The sequence below is a fragment of the Hakea prostrata genome, chromosome 10 (assembly GCF_041222555.1).
Source record: "Hakea prostrata isolate BN-2017 chromosome 10, UWA_Hpros_2, whole genome shotgun sequence".
Lineage (NCBI taxonomy): Eukaryota > Viridiplantae > Streptophyta > Magnoliopsida > Proteales > Proteaceae > Hakea > Hakea prostrata.
In genome coordinates, this window is record NC_142609.1 from 40,119,892 (window position 1) to 40,147,620 (window position 27,729).

General features: G+C 37.2%; 2 protein-coding genes across 2 annotated transcripts; one reads left to right on the forward strand and one right to left on the reverse strand.

Annotated features, from left to right (window-relative positions):
* Positions 1-2,738: 2,738 nt before the first annotated feature.
* LOC149002918 (putative MO25-like protein At5g47540) lies at positions 2,739-22,156 on the forward strand. The gene is made up of 11 exons (XM_089137909.1): positions 2,739-3,480; positions 4,512-4,673; positions 4,802-4,920; positions 5,299-5,373; positions 12,505-12,598; positions 15,716-15,775; positions 18,445-18,513; positions 19,147-19,245; positions 21,440-21,484; positions 21,670-21,772; positions 21,876-22,156. Exons 1-11 carry the CDS (start codon positions 3,361-3,363, stop codon positions 21,938-21,940), a joined length of 1,011 nt encoding a protein of 336 aa, XP_088994035.1. The 5' UTR covers positions 2,739-3,360; the 3' UTR covers positions 21,941-22,156.
* Positions 22,157-25,049: 2,893 nt separating this feature from the next.
* On the reverse strand, positions 25,050-27,385 carry LOC149002919 (cytochrome b561 and DOMON domain-containing protein At5g47530-like). The gene is made up of 3 exons (XM_089138190.1): positions 26,243-27,385; positions 25,873-26,127; positions 25,050-25,766 (listed from the first exon to the last, which is right to left on the reverse strand). The coding sequence occupies exons 1-3, from the start codon at positions 26,858-26,860 to the stop codon at positions 25,452-25,454; spliced, it is 1,188 nt and encodes a 395-aa protein (XP_088994316.1). The 5' UTR covers positions 26,861-27,385; the 3' UTR covers positions 25,050-25,451.
* Between the last annotated feature and the right edge of the window lie 344 nt (positions 27,386-27,729).

Genomic DNA, 27,729 nt, shown 5'->3' on the forward strand with positions numbered 1-27,729 from the left:
TCACACCCAGCAAGATCCTAACAGGAATGCAGGAGCCCTTCTCTCTCTGGTTGATCTTCATACAGGATCTGCTGATTCACCCATCAACACGGTTTGTCCTACTTGCCCCGTGGTATTTGTATCGATCTTTGTCCTTCCTTCTAGGCCATGTTGCATTCTCCTCATCCCATCCTGGGCTTCTTCCTACTCTTTGGTTCTTGGTTTGTGCTCTGCTACTTTGAAGATGCTGCCCTCCTTCACCCAGCAAAGCGCATTGGACAGATACCCAGAGTCGAAAGATGAAAATTTTGAGTTGGTAGAAGCCCTGGCTCATCTCAGATCAGCATATACTAGGAAGTCCCAGAGTCGGTAGAGCTGAGCATCAGATGCAGTAATATACTGCCAGGGAACGCATCGTTAGATGTTCATCGTTCATGCTTTCTTCATACAAAAAATTGATATTCGGATTGACAAAGTATCAGTTATTTAAGGTTACAACTATGTTTGGTTTTATCTACTCATTTGGCTTCCATCAAATATTATGCTATTGTTGGTACCTTCCTAACGGTCTGTGAATTCAAATCTCTAACAAATCTGGCCGTCTGCTTATGATTTCTGTCATACTATTCTCTGGGATTTATCACGAAATATGTTTGTTTAACCTCTTGGGTAACTTAGATTTCTAAAAATCATCAGATTTGCCCTAAATTATCCAAATTGACTGTTTTTATGTATAACAGGGTTATGTCAGATCGATCAGCACCAAGATCAACTTTGGTCCACATCAGGCGATCATATCCCCCTTTTTTTCAACCCTGAAGGCATTGGAGTCATGGAGTATTACTGGAATGAGTGACCTAGCATGTGAGTCAAAAATAAAAAGGGCAAGTTGGGCAGCGGGGCATAGGCAAGTGGGAGTCATGAAATATTTTTGCATGTGAGTCTTGAAAAATAGAAAGGGTTAATTGGGCCTGGGGCAGAGTCTGGATTATCTCTCTGTTAGGAGAGAGGTATGTTCTCTCCTCACACTTTTTCATTATACAATAATGAAGAAATTCATATGAGATTCATGGGAGGTCGTATTTCTGTTTCATTTTGTTAGTATTTAGAGAGCATATACCTCTACTCTTAGTGACAGAGAATCTAGACTCCAAGGTTCAGTGGATGCCTCACAGAGTCACATGCACGGGTTATGATTGATAGGGGTGATGGCAAGAAGAGAGCACAGCCTCAAAACTATAGTTGAAATCATAGAGTTGGGACCTACTCTTACACTCCTCAGGCACATATTCAGGAGGAACTGACTAATAGTTGCAGGAATACAAGAGATGGTAAAACATGATTTGGCTCCTTCTTGGTTATAAGTGAAGTAGTCTGGCCGGCTGTCCCATGCATCCTCCCAAAGTCCAAGGGTCACATTCTTCCTTTCCCTTTCATTTTGAAAGTGATAGAACTTAATGGAAGTCCATCAAAAGTCACATTCTTTACAGATCAACAAGCATGGCAACTGCATACATGCCTACCAGTAGGTTATTTTAGTTGATCTTGGACCATCTTTTTGCACTAGTGATCCATGACCACTCTCTCGGTGGTCCAGCAGGTTCACCGCCCAGAACTAACATAAAGAAAGAGAAAAAAACAGAGTTGGTTTACCACAAAGCCAATCAGAATGGTCAGCAGGGGCCACTAGGGTTCAAGGCTTTGATTTCTTTATTTTTTTTTTTGGGTAACATTTACTTCATAAATCACTTCTCACCAGGAAAGATTGAAGTGAATATACTTTTGTAATGTCATATAGAGTTAATCAATGATCCTGCTATGTACCCAACCATAATGGATTTATGACTAATTTTTATTTTTTTTTTTTTAATTTATCCAGATCAATTTATACATATTTTGATTGTATTTTCAAGGTAGTTTTTATATATAATTTCAATATATCATCACTAAGAGTTGAACCAATGTTTTTTTCACCAAGAGGCATTAGTTATTATCAAACGATCAAATTCTTTGATAATTTATGACTAGAACTTCTGGATAGGTTTAATGCAAAGCCAATGATGCTTTACAAACATGGTGTCTAAAGTCTATGAGAAATTGAGATAAAAGGATTTCGTGAAAGAACCGAAATGGCAATGTTGTTGGGAAGCAAATACATGACAATATATAGATAGATTTTGCTCGAAGGATCAAGGTTTCCATCTTTTGGAAATAGATATTTTTTGTGATTTTGCTTAGGTCAACGCCATTAAATCGGTAGGCGCTAGTTTTGGCCGTTTGATGGATATTTTGGTCCGATAGCCCATGTTGTGTCGCCTAACTGTTGCAAAGTCCTCCATTTTTTGGCAAATTAATAGTTTCTATATAGGTGGAAACTATTTTGTAAGTGAACACCTTAGAAAGTTCACCGTTCACCAAACCACAGCTGAAAAGTCACTGTTCAGCACCACTAAAACATAAAGCATTAGTTTTGACCGTTGGATCGATATCTTGGTCAAGATTTCGTCGAAATTTTTTCAATCCAATGATCCATGCAGCGTTCCGTATGGGATGCAAAATCTTTTTTTCCCCTTTTTCTACCAAACTGATAGTTTTTTTTTTCCCAACAACTACAAAAAACTGGCAACATTTTCTACATAAGTGGCAACATTTTTTTTATGGCCACCTCAGAAAGTTCACTGTTCAAAATCTCACCAGCAAGGCTAAAACGGGTACCTTTTAAATTTGGAGAACTCACAAGTTCTTTGCCGTGGTGTCTCTTTCTTTCATTCTCTCGGTTCTCTGTCAGTCACTCGCTCTCCCTACCTGATTGTGCTTTCAGAGTTGAATTAATCACCAGAAAACGAAAGGAGTTTACCGTTTACCACCTCTACTTCGCGGCCCACCTTTTTTTCTAATTTCTTTTGGGAAGTTAATGGAATTTTCATATTTATTTTCCTCTTTTGGTCACCCTTTTGTCTTATCGTGGATTGCTAAGGTAGTGAATATTTGGGCATAGTAGATTTGCGAGGGTAGAAAATATCGTTTTGTTGACGGTTTACCACCAAAAAAAGGTTATCGATTTTCTCTTTCTTCCCAAGTGAATGAAGATTTGGATTTCTGAGCATTGAAAGTGACAATTTTTCTACGTTTATGGGTCTACTGTGTCTTCATTTATTGGAGAGCAGGAGGAACCGTTCTTGGGAGAGTTGGGATCCCTTTCCTCTTCTTCTAGAGCCCTAATCTGTCACTGAAGAAGTCACTTGCTTCAAAAGAGGAGAAGATTAGGTGGGTTATCATCGTCTTCGTCATCTCCTTATCGCAACGATAATAGTTGAATCACCCTGAACCAAGCAGACACAGTTGTGCTCATCTCTATTGGGGTTTCCAAACCAGAAAAGGATGAAGGCTATTTTCAAGTCCAAGCCCAGGACACCCGCGGAAACCGTCCGCCAGGCCCGTGAACTCCTTATTTTTGTCGATCGGAACGGGAGTACCCGTGAAGACAAGCGTCAGGAGAAGGTAAGACGAGCTACTTCTTTTGGTTATCAATTTTGATCGCCTTCTCTCTTATGAAAGAGTAAACTCTACATCTGGAATTGGGTTTGATTTAGTTTTTTCTTATTTGGATTCTGGGTTGGGAATTTACCCCTTCCAGCTAGAAGGTATGGAAGTTGGGTTGATCGTTTCCTTTTCATTTTTACATGCGAGATCAAAATTAAAATGGGAAGAGTAGTAGCTCTTTGCTATGCATATTCCTCATCAGTGGAGAAGATGCTAGAGGAATGCATTATATATGACTTTGAAATGTCTATCCTGTTGATTATGGAGTCCTCCTCTTTTCTATTCAGAGTGTGTCTTGAGCTTTCTCTGCGTGTTATATTATGGTAAAAAATGAAACTGCTGAAGATATTTTGCTGGGAACTATAGGAATGTCCCTTATGAAATATGGGTATATATTTTTTTCTGGGATTTTGGTCAATGTGATAATATAGTCAGTATAAGCGTTTACATAGTAGTGCATATAGTTTTATCCATCATCTAGAATAAATTCATCTATTTTTATTATTCTTTTTGGGGGAAAGAGGGGGTGGGGGGTATGGAGTAGTTAGTATCTTGTACAATATGTTAGCGCGAACGTTAATTGTCTTTGTCTTTGTGTTTGTTAGTTTGAATCGTTAATTGGAGTTACTGGATAAATGCTATCATGAGACCTAATGTCTTTGTCTCTGTTTTTATGAGTTTGAATCCTTAACTGGTCACTGCTAACATGCCACCTCTTGTGTCTTTGCCTCCATATTTACGAGTTTGAATCCTTAACTGGATAAATGTTAACATGGTACTTTCAAGTTTACAGGCTAATTTGGCCCTTCTTTTTTTGTTTTTTCCTTCTGTTTTGGGAGGGTGGGCGTTATTTGTTTCTTTAGTATCTGATGGATACAGCTGTCATTTGCTAATTTTAATGCCAAGTATACATTCAAATACCAAGCTATCTTAGAAGTATATAAGATTATGTTCTAGATTGATTCATGCCAACTTTCTGATTTGAACAGATGGCTGAATTAAGTAAACTTATTCGGGAGTTAAAGTCAATTCTATATGGCAGCAATGAATCAGAGCCAGTTGCAGAAGCCTGTGCACAGTTGACTCAGGAGTTCTTCAGAGAGAATACAATGCGCCTTCTCATTACCTGCCTTCCGAAATTGTCCTTGGAGGTAAGGATGACTAACTGTTCCCCTGAATTAAATGTCAAATTTTTGTTCTGTAGATACTGTAAAGTAATATATCTTTAATGAATTGGGTTTTGCATTAATTTTTCTTTAAACTATTACCATCTATCCAGAGTCGTAAAGATGCCACTCAAGTGGTTGCAAATTTGCAAAGGCAACAAGTGCAATCTCGATTGATTGCTTCTGATTACTTGGAAGCAAATAAAGATCTTTTGGATCTTTTAATAGCAGGGTAAGCAAATGTTTAAAACTTAACTCTGTTGTAGTAGTGGAGTTAGCTAGAACCCTGAAGTATGGGCTAGATTACATTTTGATGTCTTTACATATTCTGAAAAATCATTGTTTTCAAGAGTAGGCAATAAAAAAAAAGGCGTGATGTAAAAATACTGGAGTCTCAGTATAATTTGGGCAGGATGTTGATAAAGTTGAAAATAACATGTTCACATCTTAGTTACAAAGAAAACCGAAAATTTCATTTATCACATCTTTTACAGTTTCAACCATTGTGGAATTTTGTGGAAGTCCTATGTATGCAGGCATCATTCTGTGCTGATTAAAGGGGAAGTCTACATAGGAGAGCCTATGAACTTATATTTGTTGTCTTATTTAGGTATGAAGACACTGACATGGCTTTACATTATGGTGCGATGTTGAGAGAATGCATTAGGCATCAGAGCATTGCAAGGTAAGCACTATTACAGAACAGGTCATGTTATCATCTTCTCTCCCTCACTCTCTTGATATCTCTCTTGTTTTATCTTCTTATGTCTCATCTTATCTCCCCAGGTGTTACCCATCAGATTGTTATTTTGCTTCATATCTTCTCTGTGAATCAGTAGTTAGGTCTGACACTTGGTGTGGAAACCCTTTTTTTTCCTGGACAATTCAACAATAGCTTTCCCTAAGCCATTTGGCTTGCCCATTTTGAGTAATATCCTGAACTTGGGTCTGATTCTAAGAGACTACTGCTGGATCTGTTGCAGCCATTTACTTTGAAAACATGTTGGTTATTAGGGCCAATATTTGTGAACAAGATGGTTGTGGGTTTTTGTTCATTCCTTGATATTGCAGGCGTCTTTCTTTGAGAGTTCCTGCTATTTGAAGGTCAAAGGTTACCATGGGTTCCCCCACTTCTTGTCAGAGGTTGAAGAAGACTCCCCCTATTTCATGATATATTGGCATCAATCCCTCATAATGGTTGAGTTGCAACTTTACCCCTAGCTTTTATGCTAATTGTCTCTTGAGCTAACATCTGCGTCCAGATTTGTCTCTGGTCGATAAAGAGTAATCCCTTTTTGCGTCCTTATTTACTCACCCTAACAATTTCTTTAAATTTATGTGATTTCCAATGGTTATTATATTTGTGCTCTTTATTGATCGGTTGGATCCATAAGTGATCCAAATAGGGTTCTCAACCTTTGTTTCACATTAATTATCATAGAGCCAAAATCCTCTATTTTCTTGATCATTGATCTTTAATTCTTTTTTCATATTTATGATGGATAGGTTTGGAAAAAAAGTCTAATGATGGATTGTTGGATATCAAATCAAAATTTTCATGATCTTCAGTACTGCAAGAGTCTTGAAAATATCAACCAAACATGTGTGATAAAGTGTGAAATGTGATGTAAAAACCTCGGAGAACGAGCTACTGGTAATTGAAGAGGTCGGCAATGAAAATCACAGTCACGCCGATCAAGTTTGTAACTGAAGAGTTGATTGACAGTTTGGTTTGAGTTTGTGAAACCTCATGATTAGGTTCTCATTTGAAGAGATGTTGTTTAATAATGGCCATCAGAAAGATCATAATGGTTGACTCTGAGATCTTCAAGATCATTGCCTCATCACAGGCAATGTCTGTGGATGCCAATCAAAGAGTGTTGATTTTCAGTTTGTGAAAATTGTGATAGAGTTTTCCTCAACATCAAGACAACGGATGCGTGGGCAATCCTATGGACTGGCTGAAACCCTTTTTTTTTTTTGGGGGGGGGGGGGGGGGGGGAAGCATATGCGAATGAAATAAGATCCAACTGGTTTTTGTAGGATATTTGGGTCTTTGCTTCTGTCGCTTTATCTTGTTATTGAGTCTTAGGGGGTTGCATTAAAGAATGTTTAATCTTTTACAAAGTCGAGCATTTTATATGAGTTACAAGTCCCATTGAAGTCCATTTTGGTTTTAGAGGTAATTAGAAAATTTGATTGTTCTCTGCAAATACTTGTAAAAAAGGGGCAAACCCGGTGCCGAAGGCTTCTGCAGAAGCAGAGTCCGGTGGGGCATTTTTTTTCCTTCTATGCAGTATGCACTCTTATCCCAACAATTTTTGCTGAGAGGCTGCCTTGATACCTTAACCTCTGGCTACCAGTGTAATAAGAAACAGTCAGATTTGGATGAATTAATATTGAATCATTTTGTCCCTAGATTGGTAAGAACTAAGAAGCAGGTTGCGTGACCATCTTCTCCCCGCCACAGTCCCTTCCTCTTTCTTTTCTCATCTTATTTATTAGCAGTACCCATCAGATTGTTATTTTGCTTCCCATCTTCTCTATTAATCTCTACTTTGGTACTTTGTGAGAACTCATTTTCTTCCTGGACAAGTCAAGAGTAACTTTCCTTAACCCATTTGGCTTACCTATTGTGATAAGTTAGCAACCAGAAATTAAATCAATTTCTAGGACTTCTCTGCTATGTTCTAAGATTCTTCTGCTGGATCTGTTGCAGCCATTCACTTTTGGAAGCATGTTGGTTTTTGGTGTTGGTATATGGGAATCTCAAGAGGGTTCTCGATTGTGATTCATACCTGGAAGTTGCAGCTGGGCGCATCTTTCTGGGATAACTTCTCTTGCTTGAATATCAGAGGTCACCCATGGTTCTTTTAATCCATTCTTGTCAAAGATTGAGGAAGATGCCCTTAATTCCATGATTCATTGGCATCAATCCCTTGTAATGGTTGAGTTCCACCTATCCCTGCACCTTTTATGCTAATTGTGTCTTGTCTCATAACTTTATATTTACTTATGAGTCTACCCTAGTTAACAAATAGTGAACCCTTTTGCCTTTTTCTTCAGTCACCTGGCAACCCTTTAGAAATTCTTTTATATTACAAGATGGCCGAGCTCCTTGTTGATTGGGTGGGCCCATAGCAATTTGTAGGATTTATGACATCATCCAATGGTTATCTCGATTTGTAATGTATTGGTGGACAATTTGTAGAGGCATCATGGTACCGGGAAAAAAAAAAAAAGGCCAAGATGGATGAGTGGCAAAACAGGATGGATAAGAAAACGACAAAGGGGCTGGGAGTGCCCCAAGGAAAGCGAGAAAGCCGGAGGGGCCCACGCCCCCCCTAAATGCCCCGGAAGTGATATAATCCAGAAGGAACTAGAAGGCAGGGGAGACCAAGAAACCAGGAGAAGGGTGGAAAGGAAGTAGCAGGCCGATCGCATGGCCCGAAGAACGTTGGAGGGCAGATCCTGAGCCGACCCCATTTAGTTGGGACAAGGCTTATTGTTGTTGTTGTTGTTGTTGTTGTTGTAGATGGCTTCATGATTGTGATATTTGCTCTTCTTTTTGTTTGTTTGTTTGTTTGTTTGGAATATTAGGCTTCCTGTCCTATTGGCTGGTGGATGTGCTGCATCATTTGTGCCCCTTCAGATGGTTGAACCCTAGGTTAAAATTAGGTCAAAGGTAGGGTGATGTTTGGTTAGAAATGCTTAAAGTACCGTGATGAATCAATGATCAGATTTAATTCTAATTGCAGCCAATCAGAAAATGAAATCTAGAACTTCAATCCAGAATATAGTTTGATTCTAATTGCAGTCAATCAGAAACTCAGATTAACCTTAATGCCAATTGCTAGGTTGAGTTTAGTGCTTAGAAGTTGATCAGAATCCCCAAAAGTCACCTGTAATCTCATGGCTAGATACAGTAACATGAATAAATTTGTGGCCATGTAAGATGAGATTGCTGGAATTGGGAAATTTCCCCTAGCACCATAGTAGAGTGGGTCTGACATTTCCACAAAATCCTTGATGGAGGTGCACCCCCATGGGTCGACTTGAATGCATTTGAAAAATCCAAAGCAAGATGAACCAGATCCCAATCTTCTTCAGGATCAGTAGGATATTTAGGATATATTGTTATTAGAGAAATATTTTGAATCTCTTATTTTATTTGTTAACGTATTTGTTTACTCTCCATTTCAAGGCCTATGTAAATTATTGGGATGTCAAGAAGCAATTGTTGCCACAATCAATGCCCTAGGTGTTTGTGGTGATGTTAACTCCTAATTTTATGTCTGTGCAATTCATTGGGTGAAAGAATGAATTGGGTTTAAAGTTTGTGGGGTTTGTTTCCTTGGCCTAGTTCATGTGATTCCTCCTGCTTTTTCTTTGGGCAATTCTGTCTTCTTGGCATCCTCTCACTTTTTTGGCAGGAGGTCATAAAAAAAGAGAGGCCCCTTCTCTTCCTCAAGTTGTCTACTCCTTTTTGGTTCTTTCTCCATCCATCCCCTGTTTTGGTTTATGCAGAGGTTGGGGGGTGGGGAGCAGAAATAAATAACACCCACGAAAAGAAAAAAATCTTCTGGGCATGGGGCTACAAACCCTACGTGACTGTAGCCCCTGAACCTCAGAGAACTACAATGGAGAGGTATACTTGATTTTTCACCAGGAATCCCTCCAACCAAACCATAGTTTCCCTCTCTTTACCTGTTTTTCACTGTCAACTGAATCTCTTTGCCATTAGAGGAAAGCTAACTTATTCCTAAATTATCATAATCATTTGATTGGCAATAGCCTACGGTGTTAATATAAAAAAGTCAAGATTTCATAACCCAAGAAGGAAACCTGTGAGACTCAGTAATAATAAATCTGATGTTAAAAAAAGAAGCATAAGAAATAAAGAAAAGAAAAACCATGGTTTCTGCTAGAAAATGGCTACAGTATCAGGCGTTACTGGTCCTTTTGTGCTGGACTTAAGAAGCTCAATGCCCTTTCGTGCTGGACTCAGGAAGCCCAGATTCCTTTAAGTTTAATCTTTTTGCCACTAAGACTTGTTTGCTTTTGTTCTTTTCTCCAGGAGTAGGTTAAAAAATCCCTGGCATCAGGGAGGCAACCCTGCTTCTTTTTATAGGTCTTAGAGCTGCATATCCCTGTGGACTTTAGAGATTATTTTTGTTATTTTTTAAAGTTTTTAATGGATGGTGATTTAGCTATTGTTGGTGGGTAATTGAAGAGATGGTGGTCCCGGGTTGTTGAGACATGTGGCATATAGGGCGTCAGTTTCTTCGCTTACCCAGTTGGAGATCTCACTTTTTCTTCACCCCAAGGTTGATTGAATACTCAGTGGAGCGTATAAACAAAAATGGCATCATTGATCTTAATTTAATCATGCACTGCTGTTACAATGTGGTTTTTCTTTCTTTCCTACTATTGTATGCCCCTTATCCCTTTTTAACCGTATGCCGTTTAAGACCAAGTAAGAGGGAAAAAATAAGAGAGAGTGATGGAGTTTGGGATTATGGACTATAGTTTTATGTCACAGAATATATACATAGGCCCAAAATCTGATACCAACTCCTATCACACCTCCAACTACTAGGGCCAGGTGGGGGCCATCAGACCTAAACCCTACTGGCTGACATGGCAATTACTTCTCTTTAACCGTTCTTTCTTAATAACACAGTTAAAATATCATGGTAAGACAGCGGAAACATTAATTTATCAAGAGAGGGAAAACATAGAAAACAGATCATCTGATTAGCTATGTAATCTAATTACTATTAAGTATAGTCATCCGTTATCCAAATCTACATTAGCTACTGAACTGACTGAACATTTACTGTCTTATATAAACCCTGAAAATATTTAATTTAATTGTCTATTACGAACTGAAATAACTAGCACAACCAAAAAGTGACCTTGGACTTTTAATCCTGCTCTTGGATTGCTATGCCTTTACCCTTGTCCTTTGACTGTTTGTTTGTACATGGTAATGGGGTACAAGCTAAGCTAGCCCAGTGAATATTATAAAACAACCAAGCTACATACCAAAAAGAAAACATGCGTAGTTTCAAATACATGTCAATGCATATGTCACGATAGAAACATTCAATCTCAAAATACATGGTTTGGATAGCATTTTCTAAATTATTTAAATATTCAAACATTTTCAAATGTTCTCTTTTCTCTTTAGTTTCATATATAATTATAAGCCTAAGTAGATCCATGGAGGATGTACATCTCTCTAAGCCATCAAAATGGCTACACCACCGAAGTGGTTTATTTCTTTGGGCCTAAGGCCATGTACACTTCATAGTCTATTATCATAGTCTTAGACCCAATCTTTTGACTTTAACTATGGTCATAATGCCTAATAGGACTTAAAAGGACAATGCTTGTCAGCATGATATCTTTTATTCCATTTCAATCTTGCATTTATTTAAACTTTTCATTAAATCATTTAATATGCAAGAATAATGAATAATGAATAAATCTATAAACAAAGAAATTCATTGAATTATTTAATCATAACAAAAACTGTAAAACACCTACATGTATGCACATGAATCATGAATAGAATGATCATATGCTGAATCAGTTGATTATTCAATAAAATATTGCTATATATGTCAACATGCATCAAAATACATAAATTCATTAAGTGAGTCATGATAGTTAAAAAAGAAAAAATTTACAATAACTTTGTACATAGCATGGATTGAGTTATAACTTGTAATACTAACAAATATGTCGTTTTGTTCTTTTCTTTTAAATTGGATGCCTTCCTTTACCCAATTACCATTTTAACCTTACATCGGCGAACATGCCAAGACTTAATGCATTTACAATAAGACATGTACAATAATAGTGTTGGGGCAATCTGTCCGGTACAACACAAAACCAACTTTGACCGGCCAATTTTGTACATACCAGTAACTTCATTGGCCGATTTGACCACTTTTGGTTGGATCTAGAGTTTCTCATAAACATAAGAAACATATGGGTATGTGGCAGCCATCAGATGATCCGTTTTCTATGTTTTTTCCTCTTTTGATAAATTAATGTTTTTGCTGTCTTACCATGATATTTTTACTGTGTTATCAAATAATAGAATGGTTAAAGAGAAGTAACTGCGGTGTCACCCAGTAGGGTTTAGGTGTCATGAGCCCCACCTGGCCCTAGTAAGTGGGTCGTGACAAGAGTTGGTATGACTTAAGTTTTTCTTTTATCATGTAGTATCTTTACTAAGTTTCATACAATGGATTTTGCAAGATTTATCTGTAGACTGCCAATTTCAATAAAGTGTCCTTCTTCCAGTGTTAGTTATTTAAATGGAAGCAAAACATCACATTATTGTTAGACCAAACCATTTCATTGTAACACCTCTTTTTCTTTCTTACATTTTTTTTGTGCTTTTTTTTTGGGTGGGGGAGGTTGATAGATTGTTTGCTTGGCTCAAGAATTTCTATACCTATTTCTATTATGGATGTGCACATTTTTCTCTAAGATTTTGTAAGGCACATTAATTCGTTGTTATTTTGATGACAGTGTCCCCCAAAAATATTAAATAGCTTTTAAACCTCTCTTGCATATGGTGCATCAGTATTTACTCTCTGCTAGTCTGCTGTTTACTTTTGTCAGGTGCATCACCAAGATGAACTTGTTGTCACTGGCTTTGAAATGAAAAATGATTTTGTGCTGCCAATTGTATCCTTGTTAATAATGAGCTTGTAGAATTGGGATACTTTAGGGGTTTTGATCTGGACTATTTGGTCTTCTATGTTGGATATACTTATTTTGCTGATTCTTTTCACAGGTATGTTTTGTATTCGGATCACATGAAGAAGTTCTTTGATTATATACAGCTTCCTAATTTTGACATAGCATCGGATGCTTCAGCAACTTTTAAGGTTCAGTATGCAAGAAACTTCTCATTAACTTAGAATATGGACATCTCTCTTTCTTTCACCACGATCTCCTTTCACACCACACCTGTGAAACTGTTGTACATTCTTCTTATCTGTTATTTTTTGCCCCATTAGACTAGTGTTCTTGGACAGAAATGTCCCAGTAATCTTAAAACATTGTGCATGTTCTTTGTTTTTAATAGCATCTGGGTTGATGGCTAAAGCCATCCTTTGTTTTGAATATGTATGTGGGCACTTAAGCTCAATAAAATCAATAGGGCTTGGATGTTAAGAGTTAAGACATGGTATTTTTTAATGGTTTGGCATTCTTATTTAGTTCCATTAGGACTTGGATGATAAGACATGCTAGTTTTTAGTGGTTGAATATTCTATTTATTAATATAATAAATTGTGAGAATAAAGCCAGCAATGAAGGAGGAGAAAACCAAGAGAGGCTGCCAGAGTCTAACAAGCGATGGCAGTCTACCTTTTCTGATCTTATTTAAAGGTAGAAAATGTAGTGCATATGATCTCTCCTGTTCAAACTAGGAAACAAAGAAAAATAACAAAAGCCAAGCTCATGCAGCCCCAATTGAATGAGGGCCACTCTGTGAAGATATTTTAAGAGAACAACTCATATGGTACCAAGAAAGGGTTTAGTCAAACTTGGTTATGGCCTATGGGCTATGGGGGTCTTTGTGATATGGGCTGTGATAGGGGTGATTTTCTAGTTAGGATGGATGTGGTTAGTGGCCTTTGAATTCCCTGGTTGGAATAATTGGAATGTAGTAATATAAAGGATGATGGGTGTTAATTTTCTAGAAATTGGGATATGTGATGATACATTATGAGAATGGGTGGAACTTGGAGGGAATTCAGGTAATACTATAAAGAAATGATCCTCTCAAGTTTGGTTCGGTTTGGTAAATTGAATGATATTAAGGGTTCTCGTTTCGTGGGTTGTAGGGAGTTTGAAAATTCTAGAAATTATATAATCTTGACTTAGATGGTTAGAATGGGGTCAAACTGGGATCTAAATTCCCTAGGGTTGGTGGGATGATCTGTCTAAATTGAGGGATGGTTAGACTGGCGTAGATCTCACCTTGAGTTTTGGGTGTCTTGGGAACTCCTATAATTCAAGAAAATTTAAGAAAAATGAAAGAATGTGTTAAGAGAAGGGGATTTACGTAGGCTGGCAGTAATACCTTAATGGAGCCCTGATGTAACCAGGCCCAGTCCACATTAAATCCATTGAGATTTGGACCACAAACCAGGCCCTACTGGGGCACCTAAGGGCTGGCAGAATTCTGTCCAGGGCTATTTTAGTCATGTTATCCCCTCTTTTGGAGCCCTAGTAGGTCTGGTTAGATACAGACTACTTTCTATCTAATTTTATTGTTGAGTTTTGTTTTTGTTTTTGGTCAAGTTATTGAAAAGTCCGAGTCTAGGTAGAATTCTCAATTAGAGAGGGATTATCTTTGTTAAAATCCAGTCAATCCACTCCTTATTATAATTTGCATCATTCCCTGATGAGTTATAACAGAATCCTTGTTAGAGTGGGAGTTCTTAGTCTAGAAGAAGTCTTTCTTTATTTTGGTTTATAAGTTGAAGTTTGATCTTAAAGGGACTTTCTTCTTAATTAGGAGTCATTATGTGTTTGCATATCTATTTAAGAGTCCTTGTTTTGTTTTGTCTCCAATTTGAGTCCAACTACGTTTCTTAAGTTGAGTCCAAGTTGGTTTTCTTTTAAATAGAGTTGAAGGAGGATGGAGTGAAGTAGTGGGTTCCCTAGGAGAGAGGCCCACGGCTGATCTTACCTACTGCTTTTCTGTAATTTCAAGTTCTCTTCATCTTCTTCTACCTGCAGCAGCTAGGGAATATTCCAATTTCAGCAACCTTCAAGTGATCTTCCTTTCCCATCAAGTAAGTACAACCCCAGCCCCGTTACCCTAAAACCATGCCCTCATCGCCCTTTTTCTATTTTTTTGAAACTTCTCTGCAATTTTCGGATTTTTTCTTAGACCTAAAATTCAAGGTCAGCTCTATGGCAATCTAAAGTTGATCTGTCCCAAACTTTAGGAATGTCGTTCCCTTATCCCTAGTGAGTTTCCCTCCCAATATCAGCCCAATGGGACCAATCCAAACCCTAGTCTAACCCAATCATAGTTCCATCAAAACTCTCATAACTCCCATACCCCTCAACCAAAGTGTAAACCCTTTTAGGATTACCCTTCTCTAACTTCCCTCCAAAACCCTAACCTAACCAAGAGTCCTAAGCCAAGTAGGAAATAGTTTTTAAACCCAAGCTTGAAGAATAATTCTACTCTGAAACTCATGTTGGACTCTTTATCAGAAAAGAAAATAGTAAAGTGGAAAAAATAAATAAATTAATTCCATCATTATCCTTGATAAAGCCTAAGCCTAGCTGCATCGATCAAAGAAATGAAATTTGCCTGGTTGCGTCCTGATTTTTCCTTGGAAGTCCTGCCTTGTTAGCTGTTTTTTAGGATTCCAATTTTGATGCGTTTGTGTGGTTTATTCCTCATCCTAGAACCAACAACTTGGCTTATCCCAAGTTGGGCAATAGTGCCCAATCCCATTATTTTAAATCTTCAGTGACGTTCTTTATAGTGTTTTGAGCATATATTGGTGTTTCCCACCCAGTTTACTGGATTAGTTTCATTCATTTTGCACATGAAACTCACAAAGATTGCTTAAACTAAAGTTCGGTAAGGAATTTCAGACTGGTTTGTCATACTCTTAGGTATTAATGATTGCTGAAAGTGGGTCTGAAAATGGGTGCACATGAAGCAGTGGAATTGCTGCAGAACCTAATTTTGTCTTCGTTGGCCTTACTATGGTATGTGCCAAAAGAGCCTCCAAGTGTCACCATGTTGTATGTGTCAGTCATCCTGTTAGAATGACTTCTCCTAGTATACCAAAAGCAGTTCTGGGAGGGGTTGAAGCCATGACTCTACGAACTTGGACAACTATTTTTGGTAGCTGAAAGCTGTGGTGTGCTTGTAATTATATATCCACTGTCTTCAATCCTGCGAGGTCCAAAAAAAAAAAGAAAAAGAAAAAGAAATCCTACTAATGCTGCTGTTTACTTTATTGCAGGAGCTTTTGACAAGGCACAAATCAACTGTGGCTGAATTTCTTACAAAAAATTATGACTGGGTAAGTCTGACATTATGTACAATTTTATATGCTTAACTGTTTGTGTTGGTGTTTCTTGTTTTGTTTGTGATTTTTTCGCTTTCAATTTTCTATGGCCCAGGTTGAAGTTTCAACCGAGACAGGCCAAAATTTTAGTTCAACTAAGATGTAACCATGAGTTCGTTTTAATAAGTCCTTGGTTTTGGCTAGTGTCAACAAATTTTCAAAACTTTTGATAGCTTTGACCAATAAATACCTAGTTATGACGAATTTAAATCAACCTCTTTTCATTTGTGTCAGCTAGTTTGACGGTTATCGGTAGTGTCACTGTCACCTAGTTTCAATGGTTTTTACCAGCTTTGACCAGCCAATCAGATGTCGAGTTTTACACCCAAATCCCTGGTTTCAATCCATCTTGGCCATATCTCTGTTTTTGGCTGACTGAAGGCAGCCTTGAAACTGACATCTTGATCCTTGATATCACCCTCTTGTTATTCTAACTTTTACTTGCTAATAATTGGTACTGATGATTTCTAAATTCCTTCGTTATTAAATTTTGTGGCATCACCCAAGGTATCTTAATCCCCTTAGAGTGGTTGATTTAGGACAAAACATGAAGAAAAAGAGGCAAAAACACTGTTCATATAACTGTTCACATGAACAGTGTCACAGACCCCTATTTGCTCTGTTGGATGCTATTAGAAAATCTTCTGGGGCCCAGGATCAGATTATGTGAAGATTTTTCATGAGGGCCAACTTTGGCTATCCATGGGGATTTGGAGAGTCTAGTTTAGTTCAGTTTATACTGTAGTTAGTTTATGTTTTATACTTTTACCAAAAAAGTTGTATGTTTTATGTTTAGATTAGCCATAGAGGCTGAGGCTCTCAATGATCTATAATTTATTGAAGTAGATATCAAGATTGTCTTTATGTGTACATAGTTTTCTTGTCAAATTGTGTGACATGAAGGGTTGAGGGGCCTCGCTTGTGAGAGCTGAAACCCTGTGAAGGGATGAGAGAGCTGAATCTCCTTATCCAATCTTTATCTTCAACTTCCATTTGATCTATGTTACTGTGAGTTTGACTGCAACAAACTGCCTATGAAATCTTTTGTGGAGGCTTGTTTGCAACTACCGATCAACAACCAACATCACTGTTGTCGATTACACCATCAACTGAGGGGCTATGGGTCCTTTAGCCCAATTTTGTCCATCAGAATCAGATGTCCTTTCGGACTCCAGAACACAGCAACTTGTGGCCATTTTGTGATCATATTCATTCAACGTGCTTGGCTTCCCAAACTTCTGGCTAGATTTTGATCTCTCCATTGTCTCCAATAACCTTGTATTTTGAGGGTTTCTAACTTGAAGCCCTCTTTGTATCTCAACATTCTGTTGTCAGAATTAGCTGATTTTTGGAGCATAGAACCACAGCACCACACACCCCTTGATCCTTTGATGATGTGCATTGTATTGGCTGGTATGATCAGTAACCATAATCACTGACCTTCCATCTTCATTAACTTCTCATGTCTTCACTTCTATCCATTAATATCAATCAACTTGCATCAGAGCTTCTTCATATCAAGCCCAACAATTAATCCCTACTCGTCAGAATTGGTTACATTTTTTAATGTACCAGGCCAATCTCAACATCACTCAGCTGCAGTTTGGAGCTATCGAATCGCATGGATATTGCATTCTTCCCTTTAATCGCTTTACTCTTTGCTATATCACTTAATTGTCACTCTTTCTTATCTGTCATTATTGTCTTCTGTTAAAGCCCCAAGGTCATGCCATGTGGAGGAGAGAGAGTGGCTTAGGGTGATTAGGGATTATAAATAAGGGGAATTGAGAGGAGAGGAGAGGGTATGGAATATTTTATGAGAGTGGTTTTGGGCAGCCTATGGCTGGAGGACAGTGTGTGCTATGGGGTTGATTGGCACCATTGTGACCAGTATATCTTTGTTCAGGTTTGTTCATCTTTATTTCAATAACTAAATATTATTAGTTTTCGTGTTTGATTTGTGGGGTCTTATCATCTTCCATCTTTCACTGGACCCACCCATTTACTTTCGTCCTTTGTCATGGAGGTCATGATTCTCTGTATCAACCTTGAAATCAATCTAAAGAAGAACCTAGGTTGGCTGGCAGTGCTTAATACCAACTGTGAAGCTTCAACTGATATGGTGTACTGTATGAGTTATAAATTAATGGTAGGATAGACTAGGGGGATGAGTTAGATGAATAATATTTCACATGATTTTGTGCTCTGCCAATGCACACGTTTTCTTATTATTTCTCATGCAATACATCCTTCTTTCACCCAATTTAAGTGCTCTGACATCTGTTCCTTGTAATAGAGTTTCTGGATTATGATTAATAGTTAGTACTTCAATAGAATGATAAATCCCTCTAAACATTTTTTGCTCAGGATGAGATTTTCATATGGCCTTAACGATTCCTAACAGTCATTCTTAAGGTCCAACTCTGGTTAGCATTCATCAATTGTTGTCCAAGTAGCCTGGAGAAATTATTTTTGCATTAGACACATAGTATTCTAATGTTCTAGTTTCTTGTGTTGATATTTTTATGTCTATTTGTTGTCTTCTGGATGTATTTTTTAGTTGTTTAGATGTTCACTGATTATGGTTCACGATGCTTTCTTAATCACATTTTCTCTGATTCCAGTTTTTTGCAGAGTATAACTCAAAACTTCTAGAATCATCCAACTACATCACCAGACGACAAGCTATCAAGGTACTCAAAACTTCGGGAGTCATCCGACTTCTATATGGTTAAATTGGTGGAGGGCCTGTTAGGGGGAGAGCCAGTGGCCATCAAGCCATAAATTAAGTCATCATCTCCATTCTATAGGTTGGATGGTAATTCAAAACTAAAAAGAGAGCCAGTGGCCCTCAAACCATGATGTCATTGTTTCCGTTCTCTAGTTTGGATAGAAATTCAAATAAGGAAACTAGAAAGAATTGGAATAAACTTAAAACATCATTTCCCCAGATAATAAATTTCTACAATGCTACAAGACCCAAGACTCAAACTAGACCTGGTTCATCCCCAACTAGCTTTTGGTGAGTCCAAGGTAGTATATCAGTGTCATAAGTTTTTTCTGTTCACAATTTGTGCTATTTTTTAGTCTGGAGATCATGTGACCCTGCAAATTATTGTACATATGCAATACATGTGCTAAAAGAATATGATAATGCTAGTTGTAGACTTGTAATTGTGATTGCTGGTAGTTGTAATAATACTCCATGATGAGTATTATGTTTCTTATTTTGTTTGGACTGTTTAACTTCCCTAAATTTATGAAGTTTATGGTTTTAAAGCTTATTTTTGCAGACACCTACTGGCTTACTTACTGATGTTTTGCAGTTGCTTGGTGACATGCTGCTTGATCGTTCCAATGCTGTTGTTATGGTGCAATATGTGAGCTCAAAGGACAACTTAAGGATTATGATGAATCTTCTCAGGGTATGTATTTGCTTCAGTTTCATATCTCTCTCTCTGATGCAGCCAGCCAACTTAGATTCCAGATTTGGAACCAAAGCTGGGAATGGTTGTTCCTAGCGATGTTAATATGTACGATTTTGGGAGGGTTTCGGTTAGGTACACTGCACATATGCACTGTATGAAATCCCAATTGATTAGAGGTATCTTATCCCAATAAGTAATAATCAGTTTGGTATTTTTTTTGGTAAAATTTAGACAGTTATCTTGGTACATTATCAGTTTGGTATGATGTATTTTCAGTATTAAGGCCCATCGCCCCATACTGATCCATTTCCAAATAGTGACTCTACATATGTCCTGTATCTATGAACTCCATATGGGAACAGTTGTTATCTAATTCCACATTGGCATCTTTAGTTGTTTCACAGGTCCAAATCTGAAGTTTTTATTTGTAAATATAGCTGTTGAAAAGGCATCTTGTTTGTTGATTTCGGTAGAGCCTGAGACAGGGAAGGAAAAAAAAATAGAAGAAATAGAGGGGAGCATGAGGTTATACTCTTTTTCGCCTACGTAATTTGAGAAGGGGTTGCATCCCAGTGTGAAAACTTAAGAAGGGGGAAAGCTAATGACTTTCATAAAGGTAGAGTTCTTGATGGCTTTGTAGTCTATGGTCACAACTTGCTGTTCTTGAACAAACACTATGCTGTATCATTGTGATGACCAGCTGAATTCCTGCTTTCTTGGAAACAAAAATTGGCAAAACCATCAGTGCCAGGATTGACCATCGGTTCTGGTTTGTCAGTGGAAGGTAAGCTGGGGAACAAGCACTATGGTTTGGATCGCCCTAAGGGGGTTAGTTAAACTCCCAAAATGTTGGGTTGATTGGGTTTGTAACCAGGGCGTTAAATCACAGTATCTTGGGCTGGAAGTCCCCAGAAAGAGGGGTTGTGAACAAATCTTTGATTTTGAAACAGAACAAAGAAAACAAAAAGAAGGATGGGAGAGGAATAAGAAGAAATAGAGGTGCTAGAAAATTAGTGGGACGAAGCAGACAGGTAGGAAGGGCTAGTAATGATAGAAGGAAAGATATTTACTCCAGCAGAGTCAGGCAGTCAGCACTCTAATCTAAGAAGATTTCCTTTTTGTTTTACTGAATTCTCTGTCGGCCAGTGAAAGAAAAAGTCCTGCTTGTACACTAAGTTCCAGAAGAGCTTGGAACAAAGTCAACGTCATTTATGCTAAACATAATTAAAATATGACCCAACAAAATAAATGTAAATACCCCTAGTAGACCAACAGCCAGGTTGATATCTAGTTCTCCAAACTTGGAAGATTTTGAAATAAATTTTCACTTGTTTTGTCAGCTATGAATAAATAATGAGTCTTCATCTTTGAATAAGCAACAGTTATTATTAGGCAGACAAACACTCATAACAGAACTATTCACAGCTGGGTAAAGCTCTGATACCTAGTTGATGCTGCTAGCCAACCTTGATTCTGGATAATTATCAGAGATAAGATCAGTAGCTACATAGGCACATGGATTAATTTTTTTTTTTGGATAAATCAGGGTTAAAAAGGCTTGCTATTCAGCTGCCTGCAAAATGAGAATTGAAGTATGAGAGGCAGAGAGGGAAATTAATATTTAGTAGAAAGAGGGGCAGGAGAAAGAGCAGCTCACACTTTTTCAAATACACTTCTTATTCAACTGCACCATTTTAGAGGGGTTACATTACCTATGTTAATAACTTAATATAAAAATCTAGTAGACTCCAAACACTTTTTAACATTGATAGTTGATCAAAACTAAACAACTAAGTATTTGAATTTAACTGTTTTAGCTTTAAATAAGACTAGATGACTCTTCATATCAGGACACTAAATTGAGAGTATAAATTTGTGTAGAGATATAAAATTTGGACCTTATAATTGAGTTCTAGAACAAATAAAAACACTTAAAGCATATACTCATAACCAAGAAATGGCTCCCTAATGTTGCACCGTAGTTGCATTATTCACCCTCAGGTAAGCAGTGAGCATCTAGGGCTGACTGCTTATTATAGTTTTGCTGTTCAATAGATTTATTGAACCATCCAATTCTTTTCAGACTGTTGTCTGTTTATAGGCTGAGCTTTGATAATTTAATTATCATGTGTCATAGGTTTTACATGTAGTTTCTTTCATAAGAATTGAGACTGATAGGCTATCTTTGCAGGAATCAAGTAAAAATATCCAGATAGAAGCATTTCATGTCTTCAAGGTATCAGTCACTCTTTTTCTTTATCCCCCACCCCAAACCTAATGGTAATTGAAATCTTTTTGAGATAATCACCCTTTAGCATCTACATGGACTAAATTTATCCAAAATGTTAATTTTTCTTTCTTTCTGATATGTTATGTTAATGTATCTTCTTGTTGTGTGAACTCCTTCGCCTATGGTAACAGCTGTTTGCCGCCAATAAAAACAAGGCTCCTGAGATTGTCAGCATACTACTGGCAAATAGAAACAAGCTCCTACGGTTTTTTGCAGACTTTAAGACGGATAAAGGTTAGAGGGTCATAATTTTCTCATATGGTTTTTATACCCAGTTGCATTTCACATTGTGCATTCAATTATATTGTAATTCAAATTGAATTTTCTTTTATTACAGAGGATGAACAATTTGAGGCAGACAAAGCTCAAGTTGTGAAAGAAATTGTTGCCCTTGGACACTGAGATCGATAGTAAGCTGTTATGGACCAATGTGTAATCCAGTTCTATTTAAGTGTAAATTTTGAACTCTATCCTGATAGTGCTTTGTGTTGAACTTAGTGTTTTGACTTGTTCTCAAGTCTTCCCCTCTCCCTAAAAAAGTTCAAACTTGAAAATAAATGTACTGCATCTTTAGAATTCAAAGTAAATACACATCTGTAAAGCTTTCCAAAGTTCCAATTACAGCTTCCTACTTGCTAGATCTATAGCAGTTACACAACTGAAATCCTGATAGTGGTTTGATATTTATGGTTATGGCATGTGAATACATGGGAAAGGTGTGATTTAGTTTTTCAATTTGATGGAAATGTCATTTTGTCAACTGTCTTTTCTGTTTTAACGGCATTTTGGCCCTCAATATTCCATGAGTCACTTCTTTAATCCTCCCCTGGTGCTTCATTGTGAGGCAAATTGGGTATGGTTTGGTTTTGTCACCCTTGTTGATCCAAATCCAACTGCTGCAAGTACATTAATGACAATTCTCCTTCCTCAGATAATCTTATTTTGGAGGGAGAAAATAACCATGGGAACATATAACAGATTATTCTTCACTCGGGCGCCATTTTCACCACATACTGGTTTTGTTGATTACTCCTGTGATTTCCCCGAGGAGTTCCTTGTCATTGTGGTTGATACAATGAAGTGAATTGGAGAAGCATAATTCTGCATCTAGAAATGATCATAGAGGTTCATTTTTCAACCAGATAAAAACAAAAAAATTGTGTTACTTTTAGGATCTGTTTGATAACCTACCAAGAAACAATTTATGGTGTTTCGTGGTTCGAGAAGCAGAAAAATTGGCCAAAAGCTGTTCGATAAAACCGTTTATTTTCTGTTGATTTTTGCGACATAAATTGAAATTTATGAAATTTTTGCTTCAAGAAACACTTTTGTGCACGCAACAACTATTTTTTGTTGCACTTGTTCCTAAAAGCAAAATTTGGTGTGGGTTAAGTAAGATAGTTTTAAAAGAGGTATTTATAAAATTTTGACACTCTAGATATAATAATGACAAATTTTATAAATTTAATTACAATTTTCAAATTTTCTACTTTCAAAAAAAAGTTTTATCAATGCTTAAGGCTCTTTTTGGTATCAATTCTCATTCTCTATTATGCCTATTTAAAATAAATAAGTACAAGAATTCATTTTTGGTCAATAATGAAAAATGGTTTGGTGAATTTTATCGAAAATAAATTATGAAATGGAAAATAAGTTTGGTGTCAAGATAAAAGAAAAGATAGAAACAAGAAAGAAAGAAAAAGATGTTATAAAAGAATGTGTATTACCCCCACTAGAACAAAACACACAAATGAAGAAAGAATCACAAACCAAATGGACAAAAGTCAAGGATTTGGAGGTTAATTTAAATAAAACTAAAATTCAGAATAGTGCCAAACAATTTAAAATAATGAAAATTTCTCATAATTGACAATGATAATTGATACCAAAAAGAGCCTAAGAAAAAGTGTTTGTGTTTCTAAAGATACTAAAAATTGTTTCTGATGTTTTATAAGCTCTTTTTGGTATCATTTCTTATTCTCTATTATGCCTATCTAAAACAAAGAAGCAGCCCAATAATTTATTATTGGTCAAGAATGAAAAATTATTTGGTGAATTTTGCCAAAAATAAATTGGAGAAAAAATAAGTTTGACATGTCAAAATAAAAAATTGTAAGAAATAATAGTGAGCAAGTGACAAAAGAGAAAAGAGAAAAGACATAATTTTTTATTAAAGAATGTGTACTATTTTATTCTTATCTTAACTATAAAATTTAAGTAAACCTTTGGACAAATGAAGAGAATGAAATTTTCACCATAATCCATAATAGACAATAAAACTATTATGAAAATTTGAGGCTTTTCTATTATTTTAAATAAAAATAAAACTGATAATAAATGCCAAACAATTTAAAATAATGAAAAATTCTCATAATTGAGAATGATAATTGATACCAAAAAGAACCTTAGAACAGAAATTCTTAATGAGTTATCAAATAGTTCCTTACTCTGAATGTAGATGGCCTACCACCTTGTGGTTGAGCTGATTGTAAATCAACAGTAGTCTTCTTGACTTCCTTGGTTTTGAAGATGAATTCCTGATCTGCACTAGTTCACTACAACTGGCCAAATTTACATTCATTTCCCTTTCAGATGTTTCTTTTATTTAATGTTGAAATCTTTGTACTCGTAGGCACAAATCACAGTTGCAGTTGCTTTTATTCTGCAATCTTACATGTTTGAGCACACTCAAATTCCTTTCCTCAAATTTTGAACTTCCCAAGATGAGATTTATCTAGACCTGTTCAGCTCCATGTTGTGATAGATTATGATAAATCCAGAGAAAAGAGAAGCTTTTATGCTTCTTAATCTAGAATAGGTTTGCATTCATTATCTAATCTCTAATGATATGATGTATCAAGTTAACATATAGGTTTTGAATAGTGTTAAACACTACTCTCAACAGAGAACAAAACCGAACTCCTTCCAGGTTACTCATGCAATCTGTTTAGTTGGATTTTTCATTTGACCTTTCTTGGTGTTATGTGGGCTCTGCTTAATGTTACTGGACGAGGCATGTGGAAGTTACACCTACTACTACATATATTGTTGTTGCTTTAGATCTAGAGCACTTTCTTTTGTCTTCACAATATCAGAAAGAAAAAAATGCATTGGGAAACGAATTTGTTGTATTCTTGTACAATAGTCAAGATCTTGATATCATAGAGCTGGAAATTTTTTTCTTCTTCAAACAGCTTGATCTAAAATGGAAGAATGAGGGTAGTTGAATCCATGCTGTATGCATCAATAACTGAATGATGTGTTGAATATTTGAACATAGGCTACCTAACCCATGAGTTGGATTTTCTATTCATCAGGACCCACTACTATGTGATTCATTTTGTTAAGATTTCGCTCTTAATATGTAATACAAAATGCGTGAGAGGAGCACAAACCCTTTTAAGGCCTTGACCCCTCTGACAGGTAGAAGATCCGGACTCTTAACCATCTACTTTAGATTACTCCTATGATTTAATATTACGAATTAATTATAGTAATCAGTTCAAAGGAAAACCATAAGGTAGTAACTCAGTTTGGTAAACAATAACACCTCACAATGAAGATATCATAATCATTCCACATGGAGCCCTAGCTAAAATAAAGTATCCACTACCAGAAGTTCTGTATAAAAAGATCAAACATACAACAAACATATAGAAAAAGGGTGTACCAAGAAAAATATAAATACAATCATCCCCAAGGGCAGCCATCTCCCAGCTACAGGAAAATATAAATACAAGCATCCCAAAGGACAACCATCTCCAAAATACCACTCTATACTGCAAGAAAGAAAGAATAGATTCTACCCTAAGCAGAGAAAAATAAATAGCAAGGGTACAAACAAAACTGTCCCTGGATAAAACAAGCCCAGATCATTTCTCTCCCTCTCTCTCTCTCTCTCTCTGTGTCTAATCTACACTCCCGGTGTAGCACCATATCCATTCACTCCATTCACACCATTGTGAGATTTTTCTGTACTTTTTGATTTTCTCCTCTTGAGAACAATACCCCAAGTAACTGCTTCCAGGATCAATGCAATGATGCCCAAACTGGCAATAATACCAATGTAAGCTTTCTTCCAGTCCTCCTTATCCCCCAAAATATCGAAGCCCTTGAAGATGTTGATGATGCTGAGGATGATAACACAGTATCCAACAGTGTGATGGTATATGTTCCAGTAAAGGCGGAATTTATGTTCTTTCTTGGGTCTCAAAAGCAGGGCAAACACCTGCAAAATCCCAAAATTTTCATTAAGAAAGCTACTCATAAAGTCTCTTTAGTTGCAAATGTTCAACATAAAAGGAGATTTATGTGGTAGTGGTGTTTTTTCATACCTGAAGAGTGCCAAGAACAAAGAGGGTAATCCCAATGTTTCTGTGAGGATTATATTGAACGCCAGAAGATTCATCACCAAGTTTAAGACCTGTTGCCCATCCAGCAACCCCAACTGCATATGCAGAGGTTTGACAAGCAACATGGAGGTAAAACCAAGCTGGATCTGCTGCCTTGAACACCTTCAAGTACCTTGCAAACATGGCACCAATAGGCAATAGGATACCCCAGCTGACAGCATTCAAGACTCCATGTGTCTGAGCAAAACCAATTACATTAGAAATGGGCATGTTGACAATCAGAATTAACAGAAAAAATGATTTGGGGATCACAGAAATCAGTTTGTTCAAGGGCTTTAAATTGAGTACTCACGTTCTTTCTTCTGGTTCTAGAGTTTCCTCCTGAGGTACCAGTGGAAGATCCGGACTGGAAATCAAAACTCCCTGCAGATAGAAGGTTATTTCCTGAAGTCGCATGACTCTGAGGAGTGTTTCCTGAAAGTGGACCTTCTTGCCAGAGATGATTCACCGTCGTACTGTTCTTAGGGAGTGTCACAGTTGCATAGATGATCATTTCGTTGCTCACAAACTCTGATGCGATATCAGAGACTGCAAAACTCAGGCTGCTCTCTTGTAACGAAGTTTGGTAACCAGTTATGGAGGATGTGTAAGCAAGCACGGATCCATTGCTGTGTTTGAAAGCAACAAGAGCCTGTGCTCCAGCCATTACTGCAGAGGTTCCAGGATTGATTGCCCAAGCAACCCAACTGGATGAAGAGACTCCGGTGTGTCTGTACGCAATATCGACAGTTCCGGCTGATGGGTCGTACGTCCAGTGGAGGTAAGAGCTGAGAACTGGAAGATCACTGCACTTGCTGAAGCTTCTGCTGCTATTAGAGAAGGTATAGCTTGAGCATGACTGAGCAGAGGAAGAGAGGAAGAGGGATGTGAGAACACACAACAACAGAACATGTTCGAAAGTTCTAGCCATGGTGGACTAGATTTCTGTTTCTGGGTAGGAGGTTATGATCTCTGGATCTCAAGATAAAATAAACAAGAACTTGAAGATCCTTTGTCCGAGTACCCAGAAGCACCAAGGAGTCAAGGATCAAATTTTAAGGTAGATGAAGCATGAAAAATGAAAATTGAGGAATGCCCAGATGAGAATTCAAGCCCTTTTTCTCTGTTACATATGAAGCGAAGATTCTTGGTGAGGAACTCCCAAGAAGATGTAACAAAGTGAGATGTGGGATGTGAAGAAGCGTGTTGAGGGAGTATGGCTATTTAAGAAACAGAGTTGAAGGGGGGTTGTTGACTGGTCAGGCAGGGAAGGTTCTACGTTTAGATTTCCAGGAACTGTGTAAGAGAATAGAAAATTACAGGAATTTCAAAGTTTCACCGAGTAGATGAACAGTCAGGAAAAGACTCTCTTTCCACCCTCGATTCCAAGTTCCTGAATCCGAGTTCTTGGTTCCCTTGTGCTTTCTCTTTCTGGGTTTTTTAATTAGTGGAAAAATCTTCCATTAAAGAGTAGGTAAACTATCTATTTATCTCTTTGATTTGGAGTTTTGTGGTTTCTTGGTTTGGATCCTTCTTGGTGGTTGGTTTCAATTTTCCATTCCAGACGGCTAGTAGTAATGCCCAACAACTCTTTCCTGTTTTTCCACCTGTACTCACTTTGAAATAGAAAGCATTAAATTTCAGCCATTGAAATAGAAACTTAGAGCTGTCAACGGCTATTTTCTCTCCAAGTTAGGAAACTTTGCAGGTCAGGAAGACTTCTGAGTGTTGCTTTACTTCTGGTAGGAATCTCTGGTTACTGGTAAAGGTTTAACTTTTTACAATTAATTTAACACTATT

What these genes read in the sequence shown, in the direction of transcription:
- LOC149002919 (XM_089138190.1), bottom strand. Translation starts at nt 26,860, where the DNA reads ATGGCTAGAACTTTCGAACATGTTCTGTTGTTGTGTGTTCTCACATCC. An exon ending in CTAGAACCAGAAGAAAGAAC is followed by an intron (nt 26,128 to 26,242) that starts GTGAGTACTCAA and finishes GGTTTTGCTCAG; the next exon opens with ACACATGGAGTCTTGAATGC. An exon ending in TTGTTCTTGGCACTCTTCAG is followed by an intron (nt 25,767 to 25,872) that starts GTATGAAAAAAC and finishes GGGATTTTGCAG; the next exon opens with GTGTTTGCCCTGCTTTTGAG.
- LOC149002918 (XM_089137909.1), top strand. Translation starts at nt 3,361, where the DNA reads ATGAAGGCTATTTTCAAGTCCAAGCCCAGGACACCCGCGGAAACCGTC. An exon ending in AAGACAAGCGTCAGGAGAAG is followed by an intron (nt 3,481 to 4,511) that starts GTAAGACGAGCT and finishes TGATTTGAACAG; the next exon opens with ATGGCTGAATTAAGTAAACT. An exon ending in AAGCATTTCATGTCTTCAAG is followed by an intron (nt 21,485 to 21,669) that starts GTATCAGTCACT and finishes CTATGGTAACAG; the next exon opens with CTGTTTGCCGCCAATAAAAA.